The 23135-nt window shown below is 53.8% G+C and overlaps 1 protein-coding gene across 3 annotated transcripts in view; it reads left to right on the top strand.

Annotated features, from left to right (window-relative positions):
* GNG7 (G protein subunit gamma 7) overlaps positions 1 to 15876 on the top strand; it is a 126328-nt gene extending 110452 nt beyond the window's left edge. For all 3 annotated transcript variants that reach the window (XM_064371169.1, XM_064371168.1, XM_064371167.1), the window contains 2 exons: positions 9318 to 9436; positions 13592 to 15876. In XM_064371169.1, the coding sequence (XP_064227239.1) occupies positions 9356 to 9436; positions 13592 to 13717 (207 nt within the window). In that variant the 5' untranslated portion in view covers positions 9318 to 9355 and the 3' untranslated portion in view covers positions 13718 to 15876. The remainder of the gene's footprint in view (positions 1 to 9317; positions 9437 to 13591) is intronic.
* Positions 15877 to 23135: the final 7259 nt, after the last annotated feature.

The following is a 23135-nucleotide window of genomic DNA, read 5'->3' on the forward strand; positions in this document are numbered from 1 at the left end:
ATAATTTGAGGCCTGGGATGATATTGTCTTCCTCCAGAGAGGATTTATGGCACTTCTTCCAGGCACCTGGGGCCACCAGCAATAGAGGATCACCTTAATCCAGTACCAGGGATTGAGATGATTCAAAATTCAGCTGCTGTTGCTCTAAGGGCTTCCCTGCTTCCTCTTGATTGTTTCTTTTTTTTTTTTTTTAATTTTAAAGATGGGGTGTCACCATGATGGCCAGGCTGGTCTTGAACTCCTGACCTCAGGTGATCCACCCACCTTGGCCTCCCAAAGTGCTAGGATTACAGGCGTGAGCCACCGCGCCCCGCCTGATTGTTACTTTTTTGGTGGTGAGGGGACAAAGTCTTGCTCAGCCACCCAGGCTGGAGTGCAGTGGCGCAATCTCAGCTCACTGCAACCACTGTGTCCCGGGTTCAAGCAATTCTCCCGTCTCAGAATCCCAAGTAGCTGGGATTACAGGCGTGCCCCACAGCAGCCACCTAATTTTTATGTTTTTAGTGATATTTTGTAATGTTGTATTTTTTAGTATTTTTGTATATTTTATTTGTATTTTAGTAGTTTTGCCATGTTTGCCAAGCTGTTCTCAAACTCCCGACCTCGTGATCCACCCGTCTCTGCCTCCCAAAGTGCTGAGATTACAAGCCTGAGCCACCGTGCCCAGCCGTGATCATTACTCTAATAGTGCAATGTTAAATTGTCCCAACTCACACCGAGGGGGAGTTTACCGAGCCTTCTCCCCTCAGCAAGCCCTGGACCTCAATCTCTGCACCCTTGGCCTTGTGAAGCTGATAACAAATATCACTCAACCTCTCAGCAAACCCCCCTCCCATCCCAGGAAAAAGTAACTCCAAACCCAGGCTCTCCTTCTGGGCTTCCATCCTCCCCTAAATCCTGGCTGGAAATTCTCCACTCTCTTAATAACTCTGCAGACACTTGAGCAGATGCTTTGACATTCTGTCCAGATTTTCTTTCTTAATTTTTTTTTTTTTTTTTTGAGACAGAGTCTCATTCTGTCGCCAGGCGCCAGGCTGGACTGCAGTGGCACAATCTCAGCTCACTGCAACCTCCGCCTCCTGGGTTCAAGCAATTCTCCTGCCTCAGTCTCCTGAGTAGCTGGGACTACAGGCGCATGCCACCATGCCCAGCTAATTTTTGTATTTTTAGTAGAGATGGGGTTTCACCATGTTGGCCAAGATGGTCTCGATCTCTTGACCTCATGATCCGCCCACCTCGGCCTCCCAAAGTGCTGGGATTACAGGCGTGAGCCACCGCGCCCAGCCCAGATTTTCTTTCTTTTGTGAGACAGGATCTTGCTCTGTCACCCAGGCTGGAGTGCAGTGGCACAATCTCAGTTCACTACATACAACCTCTGCCTCCCGGGTTTAAAGGATTCTTCTGCCTCAGACTCCTGAGTAGCTGGGATTACAGGCAGGCGCCACCACGCCCAGCCAATTTTTGTATTTTTAGTAGAGTTGGGTTTTCACCATATTGGCCAAGCTGATCTCAAACTCCTGACCTCAAGTGATCCTCCCACCTCAGCCTCCCAAAGTGCTGGGATTACAGGCGTGAGCCACTGCCCCTGGCCCTAGCCAGCTTTTCTAGTTGACCTCAGCAGGAGACTGCGTTTGTCTTTAGTAGCTAACCCACTATTGTGCAAGCCGAAATCTACCAAGAGAGATTTTAACCCAAAGTCCACGTCGTTTAGAAGCAGGTCATGGATATTCTAGGTCATCTTGATGTCAGAGCTGCAGGGTGACAAATGAGGACCCATCCTCAGCTCTGAGAGGAGCCCTCTGATTTTCCGCTTGAGGAAGCCAAGCCCCAAACCAGCAGCAGAGGCGGGATTCGAGTCCCAGGCTTTCCATTTCCAGGCACGTGCTCTGTGTTCCTTCTTCAGGGACAGCTGTCCGCCTGTATCCCTTGAATGAGATCCCTGGAAATGACGTCACCTCTCCCTGAAACCTGAAAGTTCTGTCAATTCAGCAAGAGGCTGATGCAATTCACAGTCCCCAGAGGCCCTTTCGTCCCTCAAGTCCATAAATGACACGGAAGTGATCTAAGCATGACTGGCCACCTGAGACTTTTGGAAGTAATCACGGAGTTTACAAGACTCTCTTCTGGCCTTTAAGTCTCAAAAGAAGAAGGGCTTTGCCCAAGCTGCTGCTTTCGGTTCAGCAACACATACAAAAATGACCTGGGCACAGTGGCTCTCGCCTGTGATCCCAGCACTTTGGGAGGCTGTGGCCGGCGGCTCACTTGGGGTCGGGAGTTCAAGACCAGCCTCACCAACATGGAAAAACCCATCTCTACTAAACATACAAAAATGAGCCGGCATGGGGACACATGCCTGTGATCTCAGCTACTTGGGAGTCTGAGGCAGGAGAATCACTTGAACCCAGGAGGCGGAGGTTTCGGTGAGCTGAGATCAAGACACGAACATGGCCAGCGGGTCTGTTGCAGTTCCCAGCTGCACCCCAGCCTCAGGGCAGGGCAGGGGAGTGGCAGCAGGGTGCAAGTCCACGGGGGCTGAGATTTCTCAAGGGCTCCCGGCAAACCAGCCCTTCCACATTCGCTGGGTGCAGGATGTCCCCACCACCTTGTCTTCCCAGCAGCTGTGTTTATACTTGGCATTTGCCACAGGTCCCTAGAAGAGGGCCCTCTCCTTGGCTACCAGACTCTGGGACCCCCGTTTGCTGGCACAGGAACCCGGGGGCCAGGCCTGGTGCAGGGATGAGAGTGTCCCTCTGTGCATTCCAACAGAGGTCACTGGGGCTCAGAGAGGGAAGGCAACTTTCCCAAGGCCACACAGCTTGGTAGAGCCAGGGCAGATTTCTGGTCGACCATCTTTCAGGGTTCCCTCCTCTGTGGGAGCTGTGGTCTCACTCCCTTCAAATGTGATGGGGCTTGAGTCTTGGGGGAAGGCTCCAGCCCTGTGAGGCCTCTCCTAGTCACAAAGCATTCTGGGATGCTAATAAAATTAAGCCCCTGGCTGGGTGCGGTAGCTCATGCCTGTCATCCCAGCACTTTGAGAGGCCGAGGTGGGTGGATCACCTGAGGTCGGAGTTCGAGACCAGCCTGACCAACATGGAGAAACCCCATTTCTACTAAAAATACAAAATTCGCTGGGCATGGTGGTGCATGCCTGTAATCCCAGCTACTCAGGAGGCTGAGGCAGGAGAATTGCTTAAACCCGGGAGGCAGAGGTTGCAGTGAGCCGAGATCGGGCCACTGCACTCCAGCCTAGGCGACAGAGTGTGACACTGTCTCAAAAAAAAAGGTTAAGATAAATGATAATCAATGAACTTATAACAGATTATATACCTGTATAACGAATGCATGTACACAGATATAAAATAGCAACTAAATATAAATACAAATATAAAATTAATGGCAAACAATATAAATGTCAAAATAGAAATCAAACTAATTAATGCTGCATAAATTATATAAATGGTGAATAAATACACAAATATGCAGTGTGTAATATAAAGGCTATAAATACTAATGAAACTATATGATTGATAATACATGACTGAATATATACTGAATGAATCTTCAAGTAATGTAATAAATGCATGATGAATGACAAATAGAAATATATGAGTATAAATGTGAGTATATGAGTAAACACATAAATATATAATGACAATATATACAAATATGTAATACATTTATCATATTTTAATATAATGTAGCATAAGTTTATATTATAAACTAATAGTAGGCCGGGCACAGTGGCTCGTGCCTGTAATGCCAGCACTTTGGGAGGTCGAGGCAGGTGGATCACCTGAGGTCAGGAGTTCGAGACCAGCCTAGGCAACATGGCAAAACCCTGTCTCTACTAAAAATATAAAAATTAAATGGGCGTGATGGTCGGCACCCGTAGTCCCAGCTACTCAGGAGGCTGAGGCAGGAGAACTGCTTGAACCCGGGAGGCGGAGGTTGCGGTGAGCCGAGATCACGCCAGTGCACTCCAGCCTGGGTGACAGAGTAAAAAAATCAGAGCATTCGGTTTTATTCTAACTTTTAACTCTTACACATAACACAGTTATAAACACCTTTCTATATGTAGCTTTTTATTTCTTTTCGTTTTTTTTCCCTGGGGATACCTGCCGGCTGTAGGGGTTAAGGGCCGCGGCTCCGCGGTGACTCCTGTGTCCCCACCGCCCTCCCTGCCCTGCTGCCAGCTCCTCTCCCGTGGTTTCGCTCACCCTACATGCACTGGAGCCTTGGGTCTCAGAAGCCCAGGTCTGCTCCCCCTCCCTTGAGCAACCACAGATTCCCACTGTGCCCTGGAGTGGGGCACCGTCATCCTTCTTGACGCTCAGGCACGAGTGGGATTTTTCTGCACGAGGCGGGCTTAGACTCGGGTGTGGCTGTGAGCCTTTTGCTGGGAGGCCAGCTCATGGCCCAGCAGCAACCCTCCTCAGTTTTATTTTTGGAGAACCTCGCCTGGAGTCATGCCTCGAGCCTTGCCTCCCTGAAGGGCCTGTGCACCGAGGCAGGGCTGACCCTCAGGACGGGGCTGCAAGGACTGTGTGCAGCTCTGACCACCTCCCACAGCTGCCCGGGCCCCCAGGCAAGTGCGCTCAGGTGGGGGTGCCCGGCACACCGTGCCTCTGTAGGGAGGCCGCTGGCAGGGGCGTTCCTGGCTGACTCAGCGCGTGGCCAGCTCTGCTGGTGTTGGCTGAGTCCTCAGCTGGGGCATGGCTGCTCCTGAGTCACTGTGGGCTGGTGACACCCACCGAGACGAGGACTTGGGGAGGCGGCTGCATGGGTGATGCAATCTGTGTCTGAGTCTCGGCTTCTCAGTGCAGGCATACACATGCACGTGCGCCTGCACACACACATTTGCAGACACACATGTACACACCCATGCACACACATATGCACACACCCACAGTGACATGTACATGTGCTCACACATGCACACACACGTGCACACACCCATAGTGACACATGCACACACACATGCAGTGACATGCTCCCACACCTGTGCACATACATGGGCACACTGATGTGCATGCCCACATATGCATCTATGCACACATTCATATGCAAACACGTACACATAGACACAGACGTGTGCACATATGTTCCTGTACACAGATGCACACAGACTCATATGCACACTCTTGGATGCTAGCATGCACATATGCACACATGCACATGCAAGGTACACACACGTACACATGTGCAGACACATGCAGACATGCACACACCCATGCACGCATATATGTATACACCCAGTGACATGCTCACACGTGCACACATGCAGACACACATGTACACGCCCACACCTGCACATATGTACTCACCCCAGTGACTTACACATGCCCACACACGTGCGCACGCACACACCCATAGCAACATACGTGCCCACACACGTGCATGCACACATGTGCACGGTAACATGCCATGCACACATACATGCACGTACACACGCAGACACATGTACACACCCATGCACGCACATATGCACACACAGTGACATGTACATGTGCCCCCACACGTGCACACACCCATAGTGACACATGCACACACACATATGTATAGTGACATACCCATGCAGGTGCATGCACACACATGCAGTGACATGTTCCCACACCTGTGCACATACATGGGCACACTGATGTGCATGCCCACATACGCATCTATGCACACATTCATATGCAGACACGTACACATAGACACAGACGTGTGCACATATGTTCCTGTACACAGATGCACACAGACTCATATGCATGCTGACATGCATACACGTGTACATGTGCACACATGCACAGGTATGTGTGTACACATATATGCACACTTGTGTGTGCTAGCATGTGTATGCACACATGAACCCACAAGGTACACATACAAACACTTGTGCATGCACATACAGATACATATGGACACAGTGCCATGCACACCACGTGTACATACACAGCCACGCATACATGTACAGTCATGTGCACACTGACGTACACGAAAATACAAAAACATAGGAACACATGTTCACACACACACACGCACACACACACACAGCGCAGTCCTCTGTCGCCTTTCTGGCAGGCCGGAGTTATTCCCCAGTCCAAAGGGAGCCTCTCTCAGGGAATTTTGTCCAAAACAGAAAAGCCAGCAAGACTCAGGCCCTGATGCTCACGTGGAAATGTCGGGGGGCGGGGGGGCGGCCCGGGGCAGTGGGTGCACGGGGTGTGTGTGGACGTTCCTGACTGTGGATGTGAAATAGGACCCCCTGGCCTTCCAAGGAAAACAGGAGGTGGGGCCAACCCGTCTGTTCTCTGTGTGCTCATGTTTTTAGCACTGAGTAATTTAGGTATTTTTAAGCTGAACCAAGGGCGGTTTTCCCTGAGCTGGACGTTTTGTGGCTGTTTTGAAACTTTCGGGAATGGGAGCCCTCTGGGCGGCCACACGTGGGCTCTGCCTCTGGAGCAGACAGATTGGGCCTTCTCTGCCCCCAAAAAGTGGGGGCGGGACGTCTGCTGGAAACCAAGGCGGCTGGGCGGTGTCAAAGGGATTTTTTTTAATTGACCCTTTTATTGAGATTGCGGTGGAGTCCCATCCAGTGCTAACAAAGCGTGTAGAGGAGTTCTGTGTCATTCCCCGGCCGTCCCTGGTGGTCACATTTGGTAAAGCTGTGGGCAGGATCACGCCAGACAGTCACACGTTCCGGGCTTCACTCAGGATCCGCAGTGTTCAGTGTTCTACTCACTGGTGTGTGAGTGTGTGAGGCTGTCTGTGAGTTTATCACCGTGTAGGCCTGTGGCTTCATCACCGTCGCTGAGGCATTAACAGAGCTCGGTTGCTCTTTTATTTACTTATTTATTCAGAGATGGGGTCTCACTGAGTCGCCCAGTCTGGCCTCAACTTCCCACCTCAGCCTCCCAAGTAGCTGGGACCACAGGAGCACGCCACCCACACCCAGCTAATTTTCAAACTTTTTATAGAGAGAGGGGTCTTGCTGTGTTGCCCAGGCTGGTCTCAAACTCCTGGACTCATGTCCAGCCTCCCAAAGTGCTAGGATTACAGGCAACAGCCACCTCGCCACACGCAGTGGCTGATGCCTGTAATCCCAGCACCTTGAGAGGCCGAGGCAGGCAGATCACTTGAGACCAGGAGTTCGAGACCAGCCCAGCCAACATGGTGAAACCCCGTCTCTACCAAAAATACAGAGATTAGCTGGGCGTGGTGGCGTGTGCACCTGTAATCCCAGCTACTCGGGAGGACAAAGTGGGCGTATCACTCAAGCCGCAGAAGCACCGTTGCAGGGAGCTGAGATCACTGCACTCCAGCCTGGGTGACAGAGCGAGACCCTGTCTCAAAAAAAAGAAAATGTTGATGTTGGCTGGGCATGGTGGCTTATGCCTGTAATCCCAGCACTTTGGGAGGCCGAGGTGGGCTGATCACGAGGTCAGGAGTTCAAGACCAGCCTGGCCAATACAGTGAAACCCCATCTCTACCAAAAATGCAAAAAATTAGCTGTGCGTGGTGGCGCATGGCTGTAGTCCCAGCTACTCTGGAAGCTGAAGTAGGAGAGTCGCTTGAACCCTCAAGGCGGAGGTTGCAGTGATCTGAGACCGCGCCATTGCACTCCAGCCTGAGCAACAATAAATAAAAATTTTTTTTTTTTTTTAAAGTCCTCTTAAACATGTCACAGAAGCAGAACTGCGCCACACATCCCAGGCCCTGGAGAGTTATTCCCCTGCGGCGTGGAATGCGTGGACAGTCCCTTCCTTCTTATCACTGAGGAGGCATTTTTTGAAAACTCTGGAATCTGCCGTGGCTTTTCTGCGGCTGCCTGGCTCTGCAGAACAGACGGCGGCGCCGTGACACAGGGCGCGGCTTCATTGACTACTCACAGTGGCCCGGCTGGGACTGCGGCTGCCCAGGACTCTTGAACCTGGCCCCTGCCCCTGCCCCCCATCAGCACCGACCCCCTCGCTGGGTCCTACTGAGCAGGTTTCTCTAACCCGGACACTGCCGACACGTGGGGTGGGATTGTTCCCTGGGGTGGGGCTGTCCCGGGCACTGCAGCGTGCTGAGCGGCATTCCTGGCCTCCACCCATCCCATGCCAGGGACACCCCCGAGTCATGACAGCCACAAATGTCCCAGACACCACCCAGTGCTCCATGGGGGGCAGAGTCACCCCTACATGAGGTCTTAGGGGATTCCACAGACCCCCCAAGAGACTCTGTGTCCCGTCATCACCTGCCCTGTTGAGGTCCTGGGTTGTTCCAGGAGAATTCAAGAACCACAGCATAGGCTCCTGACGGGCTGAGTCTGGAGGACGTAGAGGATAGGCCGGCACGGGGGCTCACGCCTCTAATCCCAGTACTTTGGGAGGCCAAGGCGGGCGGATCACCTGAAGTCGGGAGTTTGAGACCAGCCTGACCAACACAGTGAAACCCCATCTCTACTAAAAATACAAAAAAAGAGCCAGGCGTGGTGGCGGGTGCCTGTAATCCCAGCTACCCGGGAGGCTGAGGCAGGAGAATCGCTTGAACCCAGGAGGCAGAGGTTGCAGTGAGCCAAGATTACACCACTGCACTTGGACCTGGCGACAGAGTGAGACTCCATCTAAAAAAAAAAAAAAAGGCCGGGCGCTGTGGCCCAGGCCTGTGATCCTAGCACTTTGGGAGGCCGAGGTGGGTGGATCATCTGAGGTCAGGAGTTCAAGACCAGCCTGGCCATCATGGTGAAACCCCATATTTAAAATAAAAAAAAAAAAGAAAGAAGAAAGAAAAGAAAAAGAAAAAAAAATATATTCTGGTAGAAATAGCCATCATGTCAACAGTGGTTATATTAAGTAGAGAAATTATGAGAGACGCTTTTTGCCTTTTCTATATTTTACTAATTTTCTCAACAGTGGTTGCTTATAAGTTTTATACTGAAATAGGTTTTAAAATTTTTGCAACATGGAAGGTAATACTTTTTTTTTTTTTTGAGATGGAGTCTTGCTCTGTCGCTCAGGCTGGAGCACAGTGGCGCGATCTCGGCTCACTGCAACCTCCCCCTCCTGTGTTCAAGCGATTCTTCCGCCTCAGCCTCCCAAGTAGCTGAGACCACAGGCGCGTGCCAAACGCCCGGCTAATTTTTGTATTTTTAGTAGAGACGGGGTTTCACCATGTTGACCGGGGTGGTCTCGATCTCTGGACCTCGTGATCCACCTACCTCGGCCTCCCACAGTGCTGGGATTGCAGGCGTGAGCCACCGCACCCGGCCAGTTACACTTCTTTATGTACCAAAAACAAAAAAGAGGCCGGAGCGGGGCTTTGACCCACACTCCTCTGCTTCCCCCCCACAGCTCTCTGGACGCCGGGGGCCCGGAGCTGATGGCAGACAATGTCAGCCACTAACAACATAGCCCAGGCCCGGAAGCTGGTGGAACAGCTGCGTATCGAAGCCGGGATCGAGCGCATCAAGGTGAGCCCGGCGCGCGCCAGGAGGAGGCGGGGAGCAGCCGTGGGTGCCCAGCAAATGGTGGGCAGGAGGCTCGGCGGGAGGGCACAGGTTTGCACCACGGCTGTGCCTCTTGCTGTGTGACCTTGGGGCCGTCCCTCGACCTCTCTGAGCCTCCGTTTCCTGTGCAGAAAGAGGCGGCCAATCCCGTGGGTTCGTGCAGCAATGTAACGTGCTTTGTAAACGCGCTGCGCCCCGTGGAGAGGAGCGCTTTGTCGCCCTCGTCAGCGTCGCTCTGTCCAGATCCTCGGCTATGACGGACGAGGATGAAACAGAGACACAGTCCCAGGCGGGAGGGGACACGGTGCTCTCTGCTTGTTTCCCTTCTGGGTCGTTTGGAGTTTTTGACAAAGATCACACTTGAGGCCGGGCGCGGTGGCGCACGCCTGTAATCCCAGCACTTTGGGGGGCCGAGGTAGGTGCATCACCTGAGGTCAGGAGTTCGAGGCCATGGTGAAACCCCGTCTCTACTAAAAACACAAAAATTAGCTGGGCGTGGTGGCGTGCGCCTGTAATCCCAGCTACTCAGGAGGCTGAGGCGGGAGAATCACTTGAACCTGGGAGGCGGAGGTTGCCGTGAGCCGAGATCGCACCACTGCACTCCAGCCTGGGTGACAGAGTGAGACTCCGCCTCAAAAAAAAAAAAAGAAATGGGATGACACCCCGTGTGGCCTCCTGTGTCTGGCTTCCCTCAGGCAGGGTGACATCCTCAGGGTGCCTCCGCGCTGTGTTTATGCTGGTCCATTTTAAGTCCACGCTCGTGACACCCAGGGCTCCCGGGTGTCCCCCTCTCAGGTGGCGACTCTGGAAGGATAGGCCCCCGAGGCCTTGTACAGGAGAACAATAACTGGCAGTTTTCAAAGGCGCCTGCTCCCCAGGCCTGGGTCCACTTTGCAGGGACCTCAGGGCTCCCCCGAGGGGCTGTTTCCTGCCCGGAACACAGCTGGCAGGTCACCACACACGGACCTGGGCGTCTCATCGTGGAAGACCCGGGTGGTTTTACTAAGCTTCTGGATTGGCTTTGCTCCAGCGACATGTGTGTTAGTTAGGAAAACAGACCCAAAAGAGAGAGAGAGAGAGACTGTGTGTGTGTGTGTGTGTGTGTGTGTGTGTGTGTGTGTGTCTCTGTGTGGAGAGTTGCTTTTTTTTCTTTGAGGCGGGAGTGCAGTTGCGCGATCTGGGCTAATTGCAACCTCCACCTCCCCGGTTCAAGCGATTCTCCTGCCTCAGCCTCCCCAGTAGCGGGGATCACTCCCCATGCCCGGGTCATTTTTTGTATTTTTAGTTGAGACGGTGTTTCACCATGGTGCCCAGTCTGGTCTCCTGACTTCAAGTCATCTGCCTGCCTCTCAAGGTGCTGGGATTACAGGTGTGAGCCACCACGCCTGACCCAGAGAGATTTATTTTAAGGCAAGTTCTTAAATCTGCCCGGCAGACCAGCAGGCTGGAGACCCAAGGAAGAGCTGGTGCTGAGGCTTAAACCCCAAGGCCACCTGGAGGCAGAGTTCCCTCCTCCTGGAAGGACCCCAGCCTTCTTCTCTTAAGGCCTTCTAGTGATTAGATGAGGCCCCCCTGCATTACAGAGGGTCACCTGCTATGCTTGAAGTCTATGGATTATGTTAATCACATCTAAAAAACAAATTTTTTTGCATGCCAGGCACAGCGGCTCACACCTATAATCCCAGCACTTTGGGAGGCTGAGGCAGGAGAATCACTTGAACCTGGGAGATGGAGGTTGCCGTGAGCCGAGATCGCGCCACTGCACTCCAGCCTGGGGACAAAGTGAGAATCTATCTCAAAAAAAAATAATAATAATACCAGGAAAGAAAAAACAACCTTCACAGCAACATCTAGAAAAACATTTAACCAAACACTGGGGCACCATGGTCCGCCCTAGTGCACCATAAACTCAGCCATCACCCACATGTCCATTCACACCGCAGTTCTCCAGCACCCGTCACCAGCTTGTCATCACTGGCCACGGGAAGGGGTGCCCGGCCCCTGGGGCAGACAGACTCGTCCCTGCTGCCCAGGTGGTGCGGGAGGCGAAATGGTTCTGATCGGCCGGTGAGCCTCCCTCCAGCGCAGCTCCGAGATCCAGCCAGGAGGGGAGGGGTCTGCCCCCCACGAGGTGTCTGAACGTTCCAGAAAGCTGACTGCTGAGGACAGACCTGAGCATTCAAAGCATTCTTTCGGGCTGAAGAAAGAGAAAGCCCTGGTTGAAGTGGTTTCCCTTTTATGAGTCGGTGCCAACCCCCAGCCCCGAGGAGGGCGGTGATTCAGCCCACCCCATTTGATGTCGAGGAGGGGCCCCCACCACCCCTTTGAAAGTTGGGCCTCAGGAGAGCCAGGATTTGACCCTTCCCCACTCCCAATCCCGCCTGAGGTTTTACATCCCCAGCTCCAGCTCAGCAACCAGAGCCACAGAGCCTCAGCAGCCAGGATCTCGGGGCTCAGCAGCCCACCGCGGCGGGCACGGGGCGCGGAGCCGAGGGGGCCGAGTGCTGGAGCCACCATGCCGGCTATTTTCACGGTCTGGAGGCTATTTCTGTCATCCAGGAGGGCCGCTTCCCAAACAGAAGTCTAGAAAGCCGGCCAGACCCGAGTCATCACAGGCCGCAGCCGGCGGGCTCGCTTCATGGATATGCGTTTCCCCCGGCTGCCCAGCTGGGCAAGACCCCGAAGCTGTCCCACAGGTTCCTGGCCGTTTGAGGGGCCCAGGGCCCAGGCATCCTTGGGGTCCAAAGGAGGATGGAGGATGTGGGATGCAGAGGTACCGGCCGGGCGAGGCGGCTCACGCCTGTAACCTCAGCACATTCGGAGTCCTTCGAGGAAGGATCGCCTGAGCCCAGGAGTCTGAGACCAGCCTGGGCAACATAGTGAGACCCTCCTCTGTACAAGAAAATTATCTAAAAATTCTGACCAGGCCGAGTGCCATGGGTCACGCCTGTAATCCCAGCACTTTGGGAGGCCCCGGCCGGCGGGTCACCTGAGGTCAGGGGTTCGAGACCAGCCTGGCCAACATGGTGAAACCCCATCTCTACTGAAAATACAGCAATTACCCTGGCATGGTGGTAACAGAAACCCCGTCTCTACTAAAAATACAAAATTAGCTGGGCGTGGTGGCAGCATGCACCTATAAACCCAGCTACTTGGGAGGCTGAGGCGGGAGAATCACTTGAATCCGAGGGGCAGAAGTTGCAGTGAGTCAAGATCATGCCATTGCACTCCAACCTGGGGGACAGAGCAAGACTGCATCTCAAAAAACTAAATAAAAAATAAAAATTACAGCCAGATGTAGTGGCTCACTCCTGTAGTCCCAGCTACTTGGGAGGCTAAGGAGGGAGAATCACTTGAACCCAGGAGGTGGAGGCTGCAGGCAACTATGATCACACCACGGCACTCCAGCCAGGGGACAGAGCGAGAGCCTGTCTCAAAAACAAATAGATGGGCCGGGCGTGGTGGGTCACGCCTGTAATCCCAGCACTGTGGGAGGCCGAGGCGGGCGGATCGCCTGAGGTTGGGAGTTCGAGACCAGCCTGACCAACATGGTGAAACCCCGTCTCTACTGGAAATACAAAAAATTAGCTGGGCGTGGTGGCGCATGAGTGTAATCTCAGCTACTTGGGGTGCTGAGGTAGGAGAATCGCTTGAACCTGGGAAGTGGAGTTTGCGGTGAGCCGAGATTGCACTATTGCACTTCTGCCTGGGCAACAAAAGCAAAACTCCATCTGAAAGAAAGAAAGAAGGAAGGAAGGAGGGAAGAAAGGAAGAAGGAAGGAAGGAGGGAAGGAAGGAAGGAGGGAGGGAAGGAAGGAAAAAAGGATGGATGGATGGATGGATGGATGGATCACACACTTCATGGCCTTCTGTGTCTGGCGTCTCTCACTGAGCATGGGGTCCTTAAGATGCATCCACACTGTGGCCTGTGTCAGAGCCTCGCCCCTTTTCATGGCTGAGTAATATTCCAGGGTGTGGCCGGGCCACACGTTTTGCCCACACCCCCGTCCGTGGGCTCCTCGGCTGTTTCTGCCTGTGGCTGTCCGGGATGGCGCTGCTGTGAACCCAGGTGTGCGGCCTCTTCTTATCTCTCTCTTTCTTCCTTGTGCCCGATCACAGGTCTCTAAAGCAGCATCTGACCTCATGAGCTACTGTGAGCAACACGCCCGGAACGACCCCTTGCTGGTCGGAGTCCCTGCCTCTGAGAACCCCTTTAAGGACAAGAAACCTTGTATTATTTTATAGCTGTGTTCTCATACGTGCTCTCTCTCTCTCTCTCCCTCTCTCTCTCTCTCTCTCTCTCTCTCTCGCTCATTCTCTCAGGCAGGGCATTATTCAATACTTAGCTGAAACGAAACATCTAGAGTCCCCAAAACGTTTAATTCCATAACAAATTCGCCCACCACAAAAAAAAAAAAAAAAAAGGCATTCCCGCTGCCGGGATGGGGTAGGATGTACCTTCTAGGTGTAGATGGATTTTCAGCTCCAACCCCGTGGCCCTCTCAGTTTGGGCCCGGCCACAAGGGGATGGAGGCTTTACGGCCACTTCCCGTAAAACTCTCAATGGCCGTTTTGATTGTGGAGGAGACGCCGAGGGGAGAAGGGGGGTGAGTTCGCCAGGCGGCAATCACTCCGAGGCAATTGGCCATTTGTAAAAGGACTTCACCGGGTCCCTGGCATGCCTTTTATTGTTTTTAAGTAGAGGTGACATTGAGGTTGGGGGGAACGTGACATCGTGAACTGTTTTGGAAACACCTCTCCGTTTAAAACATCGTTACCCATACGGCTAAACTGGGATGGTGATGGTGGAACCTGTCACTTAACCATGATACCGTCATGTAATGAATGCACGAACGCGGTCGGGAGGGGCTTTGTCCATGAAAAGTTGCCAAGCGTCACTCCCCCGCGTGGCGTTCGCCATGGGTCCTTTCTGCAGGGTCCCCTCTGTGCCAGAAATGGGTTTTCGGGACTTGCCCCAGGAGAGTGGTCACCGGCCTGGCCTGTCTGTTTTTTGTTTTTTGGTTTTTTTTCCTTTTTTGAGATGGATTCTTGCTCTGTCACCCAGGCTGGAGTGCAGTGGTGCGATCTCGGCTCTCTGCAACCTCCGCCTCCCGGGTTCAAGTGATTCTCCTGCCTCAGCCTCCCGAGCAGCTGGGATTACAGGTGTCCACCACCTCATCTGGCTACTTTTTCTATTTTTAGTAGAGACGGGGTTTCACCACGTGGGCCAGGATGGTCTCGAACCGCTGACCTCGTGATCCACCCGCCTCGGCCTCCCAAAGTGCTGGGATGACCGGCGTGAGCCTCCCGCGCCGGGCTTGTTTTAAGCATGAGGCACCCGTGTGGCCAGGAGAGGCTTCCACTGTCCTTGGCTCTCCTGGTTTGTCCCACCTTCTGGCATCCACTGTGGACATTTTTCAAACAGAAATGCAGCCCGGGGAGCCGCAGCGGGTCGGAATGGGGAGCTACCCTGTGCTGCTGTGTGTACAGAGTTGTGACATGACCTTGAAGTGACTTTGAAGGACTCTGGGAGGTGAGACTTTCGTCCCGGAGATGGAAACATCGGCTCAAAACGTTCCCCTGTCGCTGGAACCCAGTCTTTCTGCTTTTCCACCCCTGCAACCCGGAACAGCTGTCCGAGGCCGGGAGACGCGTCAGGTGCGGGACCGGTGGCCCCTCCCAGCGGCCAGTGGAAATGGAAGATGTCATGGGGTGAGGGCAGGGGGCGGGGGGCTTCTGAAAGGTGACTGTGTCCTCTTCAGCGGCACGGACAGACGGGAGCAGGGGCAGCCACATCTGAGCTGGATCCTGAGCGGCCAGAACCCAAGCAGCCCTGATCGCAGGAGCCCCAGCCACCCCGACCCCCTCCACGGGGCTGGCCCAGAGGCAGGTGGTAGAGAAAACTAGTCTGCTTCTGTCCCTCCGTGCCCAGAGGGTTCCTGGACGGCCGCCCGGGTCCTCTGTGCAGGCCCGTGGGGCAGGGGTTCCCTGCTCACCGCCAGGGTGCCCACCTCGCCAAGGCTCGAGGGCTCCATGTGTGTGCAGGTGTGGGGAGAGTGACCTCCACTCCCCAACCTCAGGCGGCCCCCACAGGCCACGGCCGGGCTTCCCCTGCCCGGCACCCAGCTCTCTACGGCCGGTCCGGGAGGGCTGGGGCTTCGGGGATCCCTCCCTGGGCAAACCTGCGAGTTGGCCCAGGAGAGCTGCAGAGGCTCCTGGGAGACTGCGGCCTCCTGGGGTCGGGCTGGGAGCCGGTGGGGCTCGGGGTGTGGGTGTCCCCACCACCCTAGCAGGAATGGCAGGAAGAGACAAAAGCCTATTCCAGAAACCCTGGGAAGGACCCCAGGCAGGGAGGGAGACCTCAGCCGCCTCCACCCTTTCCAACAAGCCATCTTGCTACCTGGGAAGAAATGCACCCCACCCCGTTTTTCCTTAAAAGAGGCCTTAATCCCTGAGCCCCGCTCCCCGACAGGGCAGAGGGAGGAGGGGGCACAGCTGTGCCAAGCCCGGCCCCACTTGCGTATCCTCACGATGTGACCCCAGAAATGCCAGCAGGGGATAGAGGCTGCTGCAGAGATACAACCTCCTAGGCTGCTGGAGGCGGTGGGGTTAAACCCCAGCTTCCGGGGAGCTCAGCTCCAAAAGCCCTAAAGCCACGTCCTCCCACCCCACAGACAGGCCCCTGCACAGAAGTCAGAGAGCCTGGGGTCCGAGCATTCCAGGTAAACTGAGGCTCAGGGAGGGGAAGGACAGGCTGGCCTCTCCTTCACTGTCCACGGGGCCTTGGCTTCCCTGAGCTGTCCAGGCACACCGTCTCCCGGACCCCAGGGAGGCCGCCATGGCCAGAAGCCTGTGGGTTTCTTTCTAGCTTGGGGGAAAAAAAATTCTCCACTTTTTTCTTATTTTATTTTTGAGTAAATCTCAGTGACCATACTGTGGAAAATACCTTTGCAGGCGCGACACCCAAGTGCACACACCAACCGTTGCGTGGGCTTTTCCGCCGGGAACGCCTGGGGTGAACGTGTGTTTTACAGGCATTTCCAGGAGTGTGGATGCCCCTCCAGACGGGGGGCTGGTGGGCGGGGGTGGCAGCAGCCGCTCTAGCCTTGGGGAGACCAGCGGCCCTCAGCCACGCCGGGAGAGAAGAGAGTTAAGGCACTCACCCCCACCTGCACGCGTGCGCTCACACACACACGCACGCACATGCACGCAAGGCAGGGTCGGTGGGAGACAGGAGGACGTTTCTCCTTCTTCTGCAGCCTGGGTCTCCCACCAGCCTTCCCCTGCCCTGAGCGAGACACCAGGTGCCAGGTAAAGGGCCACACCTGGCCGGGCCCCCACTCGATCGTGACCCACCTGGCCTTCCAGGGATGCTAAGCTCAGCCCGTCCTTCCTGGACCAGCTCAGCCTCCCCTGCCCTCCTCTCTCCAGGAAGGAGCCAGACCACTGTCCCCAGGAGTAACCCCAGGCCAAGCACAGATGGCTCAGCTGTGACCTCGGGCCTCTGGCGCATAAACGGCGTGGCTGGGTCAGGGTGGAAGGTGCTCCTCTTTCCGCCTTTCTCCGTGGTCCCTTCCACGGGCCAGCCACCGTGTCCGGGGCCGCAATGCGGGGCCTCCAGCCACGCAACCATCTCCAAGTTAACAGCCCCTGTCCTGCCCCAGCTCTGGGACAGGCAGGAGAGGGCCATCACAGCCCTGCCTGTGCGTGAGTGACCTGGGAAGAGGCTTCCCGGCCGAGGCGGAGCCACCACGCCCTTCCTCCGGGGGCCACTTATTAAAACGTCCACGCGCGACCTGAGGCCGGCCCTCCGCACAGAAGCCATACGCCGGCCGATCTGACCTTTGTAAAGACCCGTCTGTTTCCCCGCCGCCTGTGGTTCCAGCAGGTTCTATGCCGTCTGCACTGGGATGTCTGGTTGTTTTTATTTCTGAACTTTTTTAAAACTCCAGGCGTGCCGCACCCACTTTCTCACAGTGTTTGAATATCGTGTGGAGCTGTTGATACAACGTGAATTCATACACAATAAAAAGCCTCCCTTGCCCTTTGCTCCTGGCTCTGGACTGCTCCTTCTCCCCGTGGCCGGGGGCTTGCCGGGTGGGAGCTCCCAGCTTGCGAGCAGATGCCCCGGGCTCAGCTCCAGTCATGATGACCCACCGCGGCCCCACACCATCCCGTCCACCCTCCCTCCAGCAGTCCCGGGAAGAGGGAACAGGAGGGAACCCCCGGGGGCCGCACCACCGACCAGGACTGCTCAGGCCCCACGGACTTTCAGGTTTTTAGTTAGAAAATCTAGGAGGGGCCGGGCAAGGTGGCTCAGGCCTGTCATCCCAGCACTTGGGGAGGCCGAGGCGGGCAGATCATGAGGTCAAGAGATTGAGACCATCCTGGCCAACATGGAGAAACCCCATCTCTACTAAAAATACAAAAATTAGCCAGGCGTAGCGGCACGCGCCTGTAGTCCCAGCACTCAGGAGGCTAAGGCAGGAGAATCGCTTGAACTCAGGAGGCAGAGGCTGCAGTGAGTCAAGATCACACCACTGCACCCCAGCCTGGGCAACAGATCAAGACTCCGCCTCAAATAAATAAATAAAAATAAATAAATGGAAAACACTCACACCCCAATAAACAAACGGACCCGGGGTATGCACAGGGAATACAGGAAAAGGTGTTTACTGATGATTCATCCCGATGACCACATTTCTCCATTTGCCTCAGATTCATCAAGATTAAGAAAAGCTGGTTAGGCGAGGTGGCTCCCGCCTGTAGTCCCAGCACTTTGGGAGACCAAGGCTGGTGGATCACCTGAGGTCAACAGCTCGAGAGCAGCCTGACCAACATCGCAAAACCCTGTCTCTATTAAAAATACAAAAATTAGCCGGGTGTGCTTGTGGCCTTCCAGCTGCTTGGGAGGCTGCGGCAGGAGAATCGCTTGAACCCGGGAGGCGGAGGTTGCAGTGAGCCGAGATCACGCCACTGCACTCCAGCCTGGGTGACAAGAGAGAAACTCTGTCTCAACAAACAAAAAATTTAGAAATGCTTTTGGGCTCTCTGCTGGCAGGAACACAGAGGATCCAAGCTGTTACACACTGCCAGAGGACCTCTAAGCGGGCACAACCTTCCTAGAAGGTGCGTTGGCAGCTGGGCATGGTGGCTCGTGCCAGCTATCCCAGCACTTTGGAAGGTCAAGACAAGAGGATTGCTTGGACCCAGGAGTTTGAGATAAGTGGCAACGCAGCGAGACCCTGTATCTACAAAACTTTTCAAATTAGCCGGGCGTGGCGGTGAGCACCTGTAGTCCCAGCTACTAGAGAGACTGAGGCGGGATGATTGCTTGAGCCCAGGGGTCCAGGCTGCGGTGAGCCGTGATCGCACCACTGCACTCCAGTGTGGCCAGCAGAGCAAGACCCTGTCTCTAATAAAAAAGAAAGAAAGGCCGGACGCGGTGGCTCACGCCTGTAATCCCAGCACTCTGAGAGTCCAAGGCAGGCGGATCACAAGGTCAGGAGTTTGAGACCAGCCTGGCCAGTATGGTGAAACCCCATCTCTACTAAAAACACAAAAAATTAGCCGGGCGTAGTGGCGCGTGCCTGTAATCCCAGCTACTCGGGAGGCTGAGGCAGGAGAATTGCTTGAACCCAGGAGGCGGAGGTTGCAGTGAGCCAAAATTGCGCTACTGCACTCCAGCCTGGGTGACAGAGTGAGACTCCATCTCAAAAAAATAAAAATAAAAACAGAAAAAGAAAAGAAAAAAAAAGAAATGCTTTGGCAATGTCTCCCAAGGGTGTATTCGTTTCGGATAATCTACAGGTTATATCTAACCACAGTGGCTTAATTCCTTGTTACGATACAGTCACACACTTACATATTTGTAGCCTTCACAATATTTATGATTTTTAAAGGTGAGGTGTAATTCACATACCATAAAAGTTGCCCTGTAGAATGTAAAATTTAGGCTGGGCACAGTGGCTCACGCCTGAAGTCCCAGCACTGTGGGAGGCTGAGGCGGGCAGATCACAAGGTCAGGAGTTCAAGACCAACCTGGCCAACATGGTGAAACCCCGTCTCTACTAAAAATACAAAAATTAGCCGGGCGTGGTGGCGCATGCCTGTAGTCCCAGCTATTTGGGAGGCTGAGGCAGGAGAGTTGCTTGAACCTGGGAGGCGGAGGTTGCAGTGAGCCGAGATTGAGCCATGCACTCCAGCCTGGGCCACAGAGCGAGACTCCGTCTCTAAATAAATAAATAGTAAAATTTAGGTCAGATGGGGTGGCTCATGCTTGTAATCCCAGCACTTTGGGAGGCCGAGGCAGGCAGATCACCTGAGGTCAGGAATTCAAGACCAGCCTGGCCAACATGGTGAAACTTGATCTCAAAAATATAAAAATTAGCCGGGCATGGTGGCACACACCTGTAGTCCCAGGTACTCAGGAGGCTGAGCCGGAGAATCACTTGAACCTGGAAGGCGGAGTTTGCAGTGAGCCGAGATTGCGCCACTGCACTCCAGCCTGGGCGACAGAGCAAGACTCCATCTCAGAATAAAATAAAATAACATGTAAAATTTAGGAGTTGTGCAACCATCCCCTCTAGGTAGTTCCAGAACAGTCATCACCCCAAAGAAGTCCCATCCCCATCAGGAGTCACTCCCCGCCCCTCCCCAGCCACAGGCCACCACGAATCCCTTTCCTGTCTGTGGATTAGCCTGTCCCTCGCGGTTCACAGAAATGGGAGCATGCACCGTGTGGCCTTTTATGTCTGGCGTCTCTCCCTGGCCGTGAGGTCCTCAGGGTTCATCCAGGTTGTGGCCGGTCAGAGCCTCATTCCTTTTCATGGCCAAGCAATAGTCCTTTTCCCAGACAGACCACCTTGTAGTTACCCATCATGACTGGTTTTTGAAGACATGGAAGATGCTTAAATATGAGGTTGGTGCAAAAGTAATTGCGGTTTTCACCTTTTTTTTCTTTTTTTGAGAAGGAGTTTCACTCTTGTTGCCCAGGCTGGAGTGCAGTGCTGCAATCTCCGCTCGCTGCAATCTCCACCTCCCAGGTTCAAGTGATTCTCCTGCCTCAGCCTCCCGAGTAGCTGGGACTACAGACGCCCGCCACCACACCCGGCTAATTTTTTGTATTTTTAGTAGAGACGGGATTTCACCATGTTGGCCAGGCTGATCTTGAACTCCTGATCCGCCCGCCTCAGGCTCCAAAAGCGCTGGGATTGCAGGTGTGAGCCACCACGCCCGGCCCAGTTTTCACCTTTTTATTTATTTATTTATTTATTTATTTATTTTTTGAGACGGAGTTTCGCTCTCGTTACCCAGGCTGGAGCGCAATGGCGCGATCTCGGCTCACCGCAACCTCTGCCTCCTGGGTTCAGGCAATTCTCCTGCCTCAGCCTCCTGAGTAGCTGGGATAACAGGCACACGCCACCATGCCCAGCTAATTTTTTGTATTTTTAGTAGAGACGGGGTTTCACCATGTTGTCCAGGATGGTCTCGATCTCTTGACCTCGTGATCCACCCGCCTCGGCCTCCCAAAGTGCTGGGATTACAGGCTTGAGTTTTCACCTTTTTAATAGCAAAACCGAAATCACTTTTGCACCAACCTAATAATATAGTCATTGAAAAACCTACGAGCAAAATCATACCCATTACTAGCACCTGGTTTTTTGGGTTTTTTTTTAACAGGTTTTTTTTTTTTTTTTGAGACAGAGTCTCACTGTGTCTTCAACAGGCTGGAGTGCAGTGGCATGATCTCGGCTCACTGCAACCTCTGCCTCCTAGGTTCAAGCAGTTCTCCTGCCTCAGCCTCCAGAGTAGCTGAGATTACAGGCATGCACCACCACACGCCTGGCTAATTGTTTTTGTATTTTACTAGAGACGGGTTTTCACCATATTGGCCAGGCTGGCCTCGAACTCCTGACCTTGTGATCCACCCGCCTCAGCTCCTAAAGTGCTGCGATTACAGGTGTGAGCCACTGCACCCAACCTACACATTTTTTATGATAAATTTTTTTTCCTTTTTGTGGAGAACGGGGTCTCACTCTATTGCCCAGGCAGGTCTCGAACTCCTGGGCTCAAGCTATCCTCCCGCCTCTGCCTCCCTAAGAGCTGGGATTACAGGCGTGAGCCACCGTGCCTGGCCCATTTTTTGTTTTTTTGTGTTTTTTTAATGCACAGAAAAAAGACATGGGAAATAAGCCAAAAAGGTTTACCACTTTCCTGGTTCCCAAAACAAAATATGAAAACTAGAGAAGTTACATGAAACAATACAGTATTCAAAAGTCATCCGGGCCAGGCCCGGGGCTCACGCCTGTTATCCCAGCACTTTGGCAGGCCACGGTGGGCGGATCACCTGAGGTCAGGAGTTTGAGACCAGTCTGGCCAACACAGTGAAACCCCATTTCCACTAAAAATAGAACAATTAGCAGGACATGATGGCAGGCACCTGTGATCCTAAGTACTCAGAAGGCTGAGGCAGGAGAATCACTTGAACCTGGGAAGCGGAGGTTGTGGTGAGCTGAGATCTCGCCACTGCACTCCAGCCTGGGTAACAAGAGCAAAACTTCATCTCAAAAAAAAAAGTAATCCTTGTTTTCATTTTCACCTCTTTTTTCTTTGCAATTAAAAAAAAATGAGCATCTCTAACCATGCATGGTGGGTCATGCCTGCCATCCCAGCACTTTGGAAGGCCAAGGCAGGTGGATCACTTGAGGTCAGGAGTTCAAGACCAGCCTGGCCAACATGGAGAAAGCTTCTGTCTATAAAAATACAAAAATTAGGGGCCGAGCATGGTGGCTCACGCCTGTAATCCCAGCACTTTGGGAGGCTGAGGTGGGCAGATCACAAGGTCAAGAGATCGAGACCATCCTGGCCAACATGGTGAAACCCCGTCTCTACTAAAAATACAAAAATTAGCCGGGACTGGTGGCGTTTGCCTGTAATCCCAGCTACTCGGGAGGCGGAGGCAGGAGAATTGCTTCAACCTGGGACGCGGAGGTTGCAGTGAGCCGAGATCGTGTCATTGCACTCCAGCCTGCGACAGAGCAAGACTGTCTCCAAAAAAATAAAATTAGCTGGGCGTGGTGGTGTGCACCTGTAATCCCAGCTACTCCAGAGACTGAGGCAGGAGAATTGCTTGAACTCAGGAAATGGAGGTTGCAGAGAGCTGAGATCACACCCTTGCACTCCTGCCTGGGTGACAAGAGCGAAACTCCATCTCAAAAAGAAAAGAAAAAGAAAAAGAGAAAGGCGGGGAGGGACGAGGAGGGGAGGGGTGCGGAGGGGAGGGGAGGGGAGGGGAGGGGAGGGGTGTGGAGGGGTGTGGAGGGGAGGGGAGGGGAGGGGTGGGGAGGGGTGGGGAGGGGAGGGGAGGGGAGGGGAGGGGAGGGGAGGGGAGGGGAGGGAAAGAGAAAAGAAAAGGTCCCTCCCTGCTCCTTCCTCAGGCCCATTCTCGTAGCCAGCATTCATTCGCAGCTGAGGCAATCCTCCAAACGTCTAGGCACATGCAAATGCTGGCATCGGAAGAAAGCAGTGACAGTAACATTAATGGTTCATTTCCTTGGTTTGTGTCATCTGAGCATCCCGGAAACGCTGTGAGGTAAGTGCTATGGTCATACGCACTGATTGTGCAGACGGACAATCGCGGGTTCAGAGAGGGTAAACGACT

This window comes from Aotus nancymaae, unplaced genomic scaffold (genome assembly GCF_030222135.1).
Source record: "Aotus nancymaae isolate 86718 unplaced genomic scaffold, 86718_ANA_hifiasm-v0.15.2.pri h1tg000124l, whole genome shotgun sequence".
Classification (NCBI taxonomy): Eukaryota; Metazoa; Chordata; class Mammalia; order Primates; family Aotidae; genus Aotus; species Aotus nancymaae.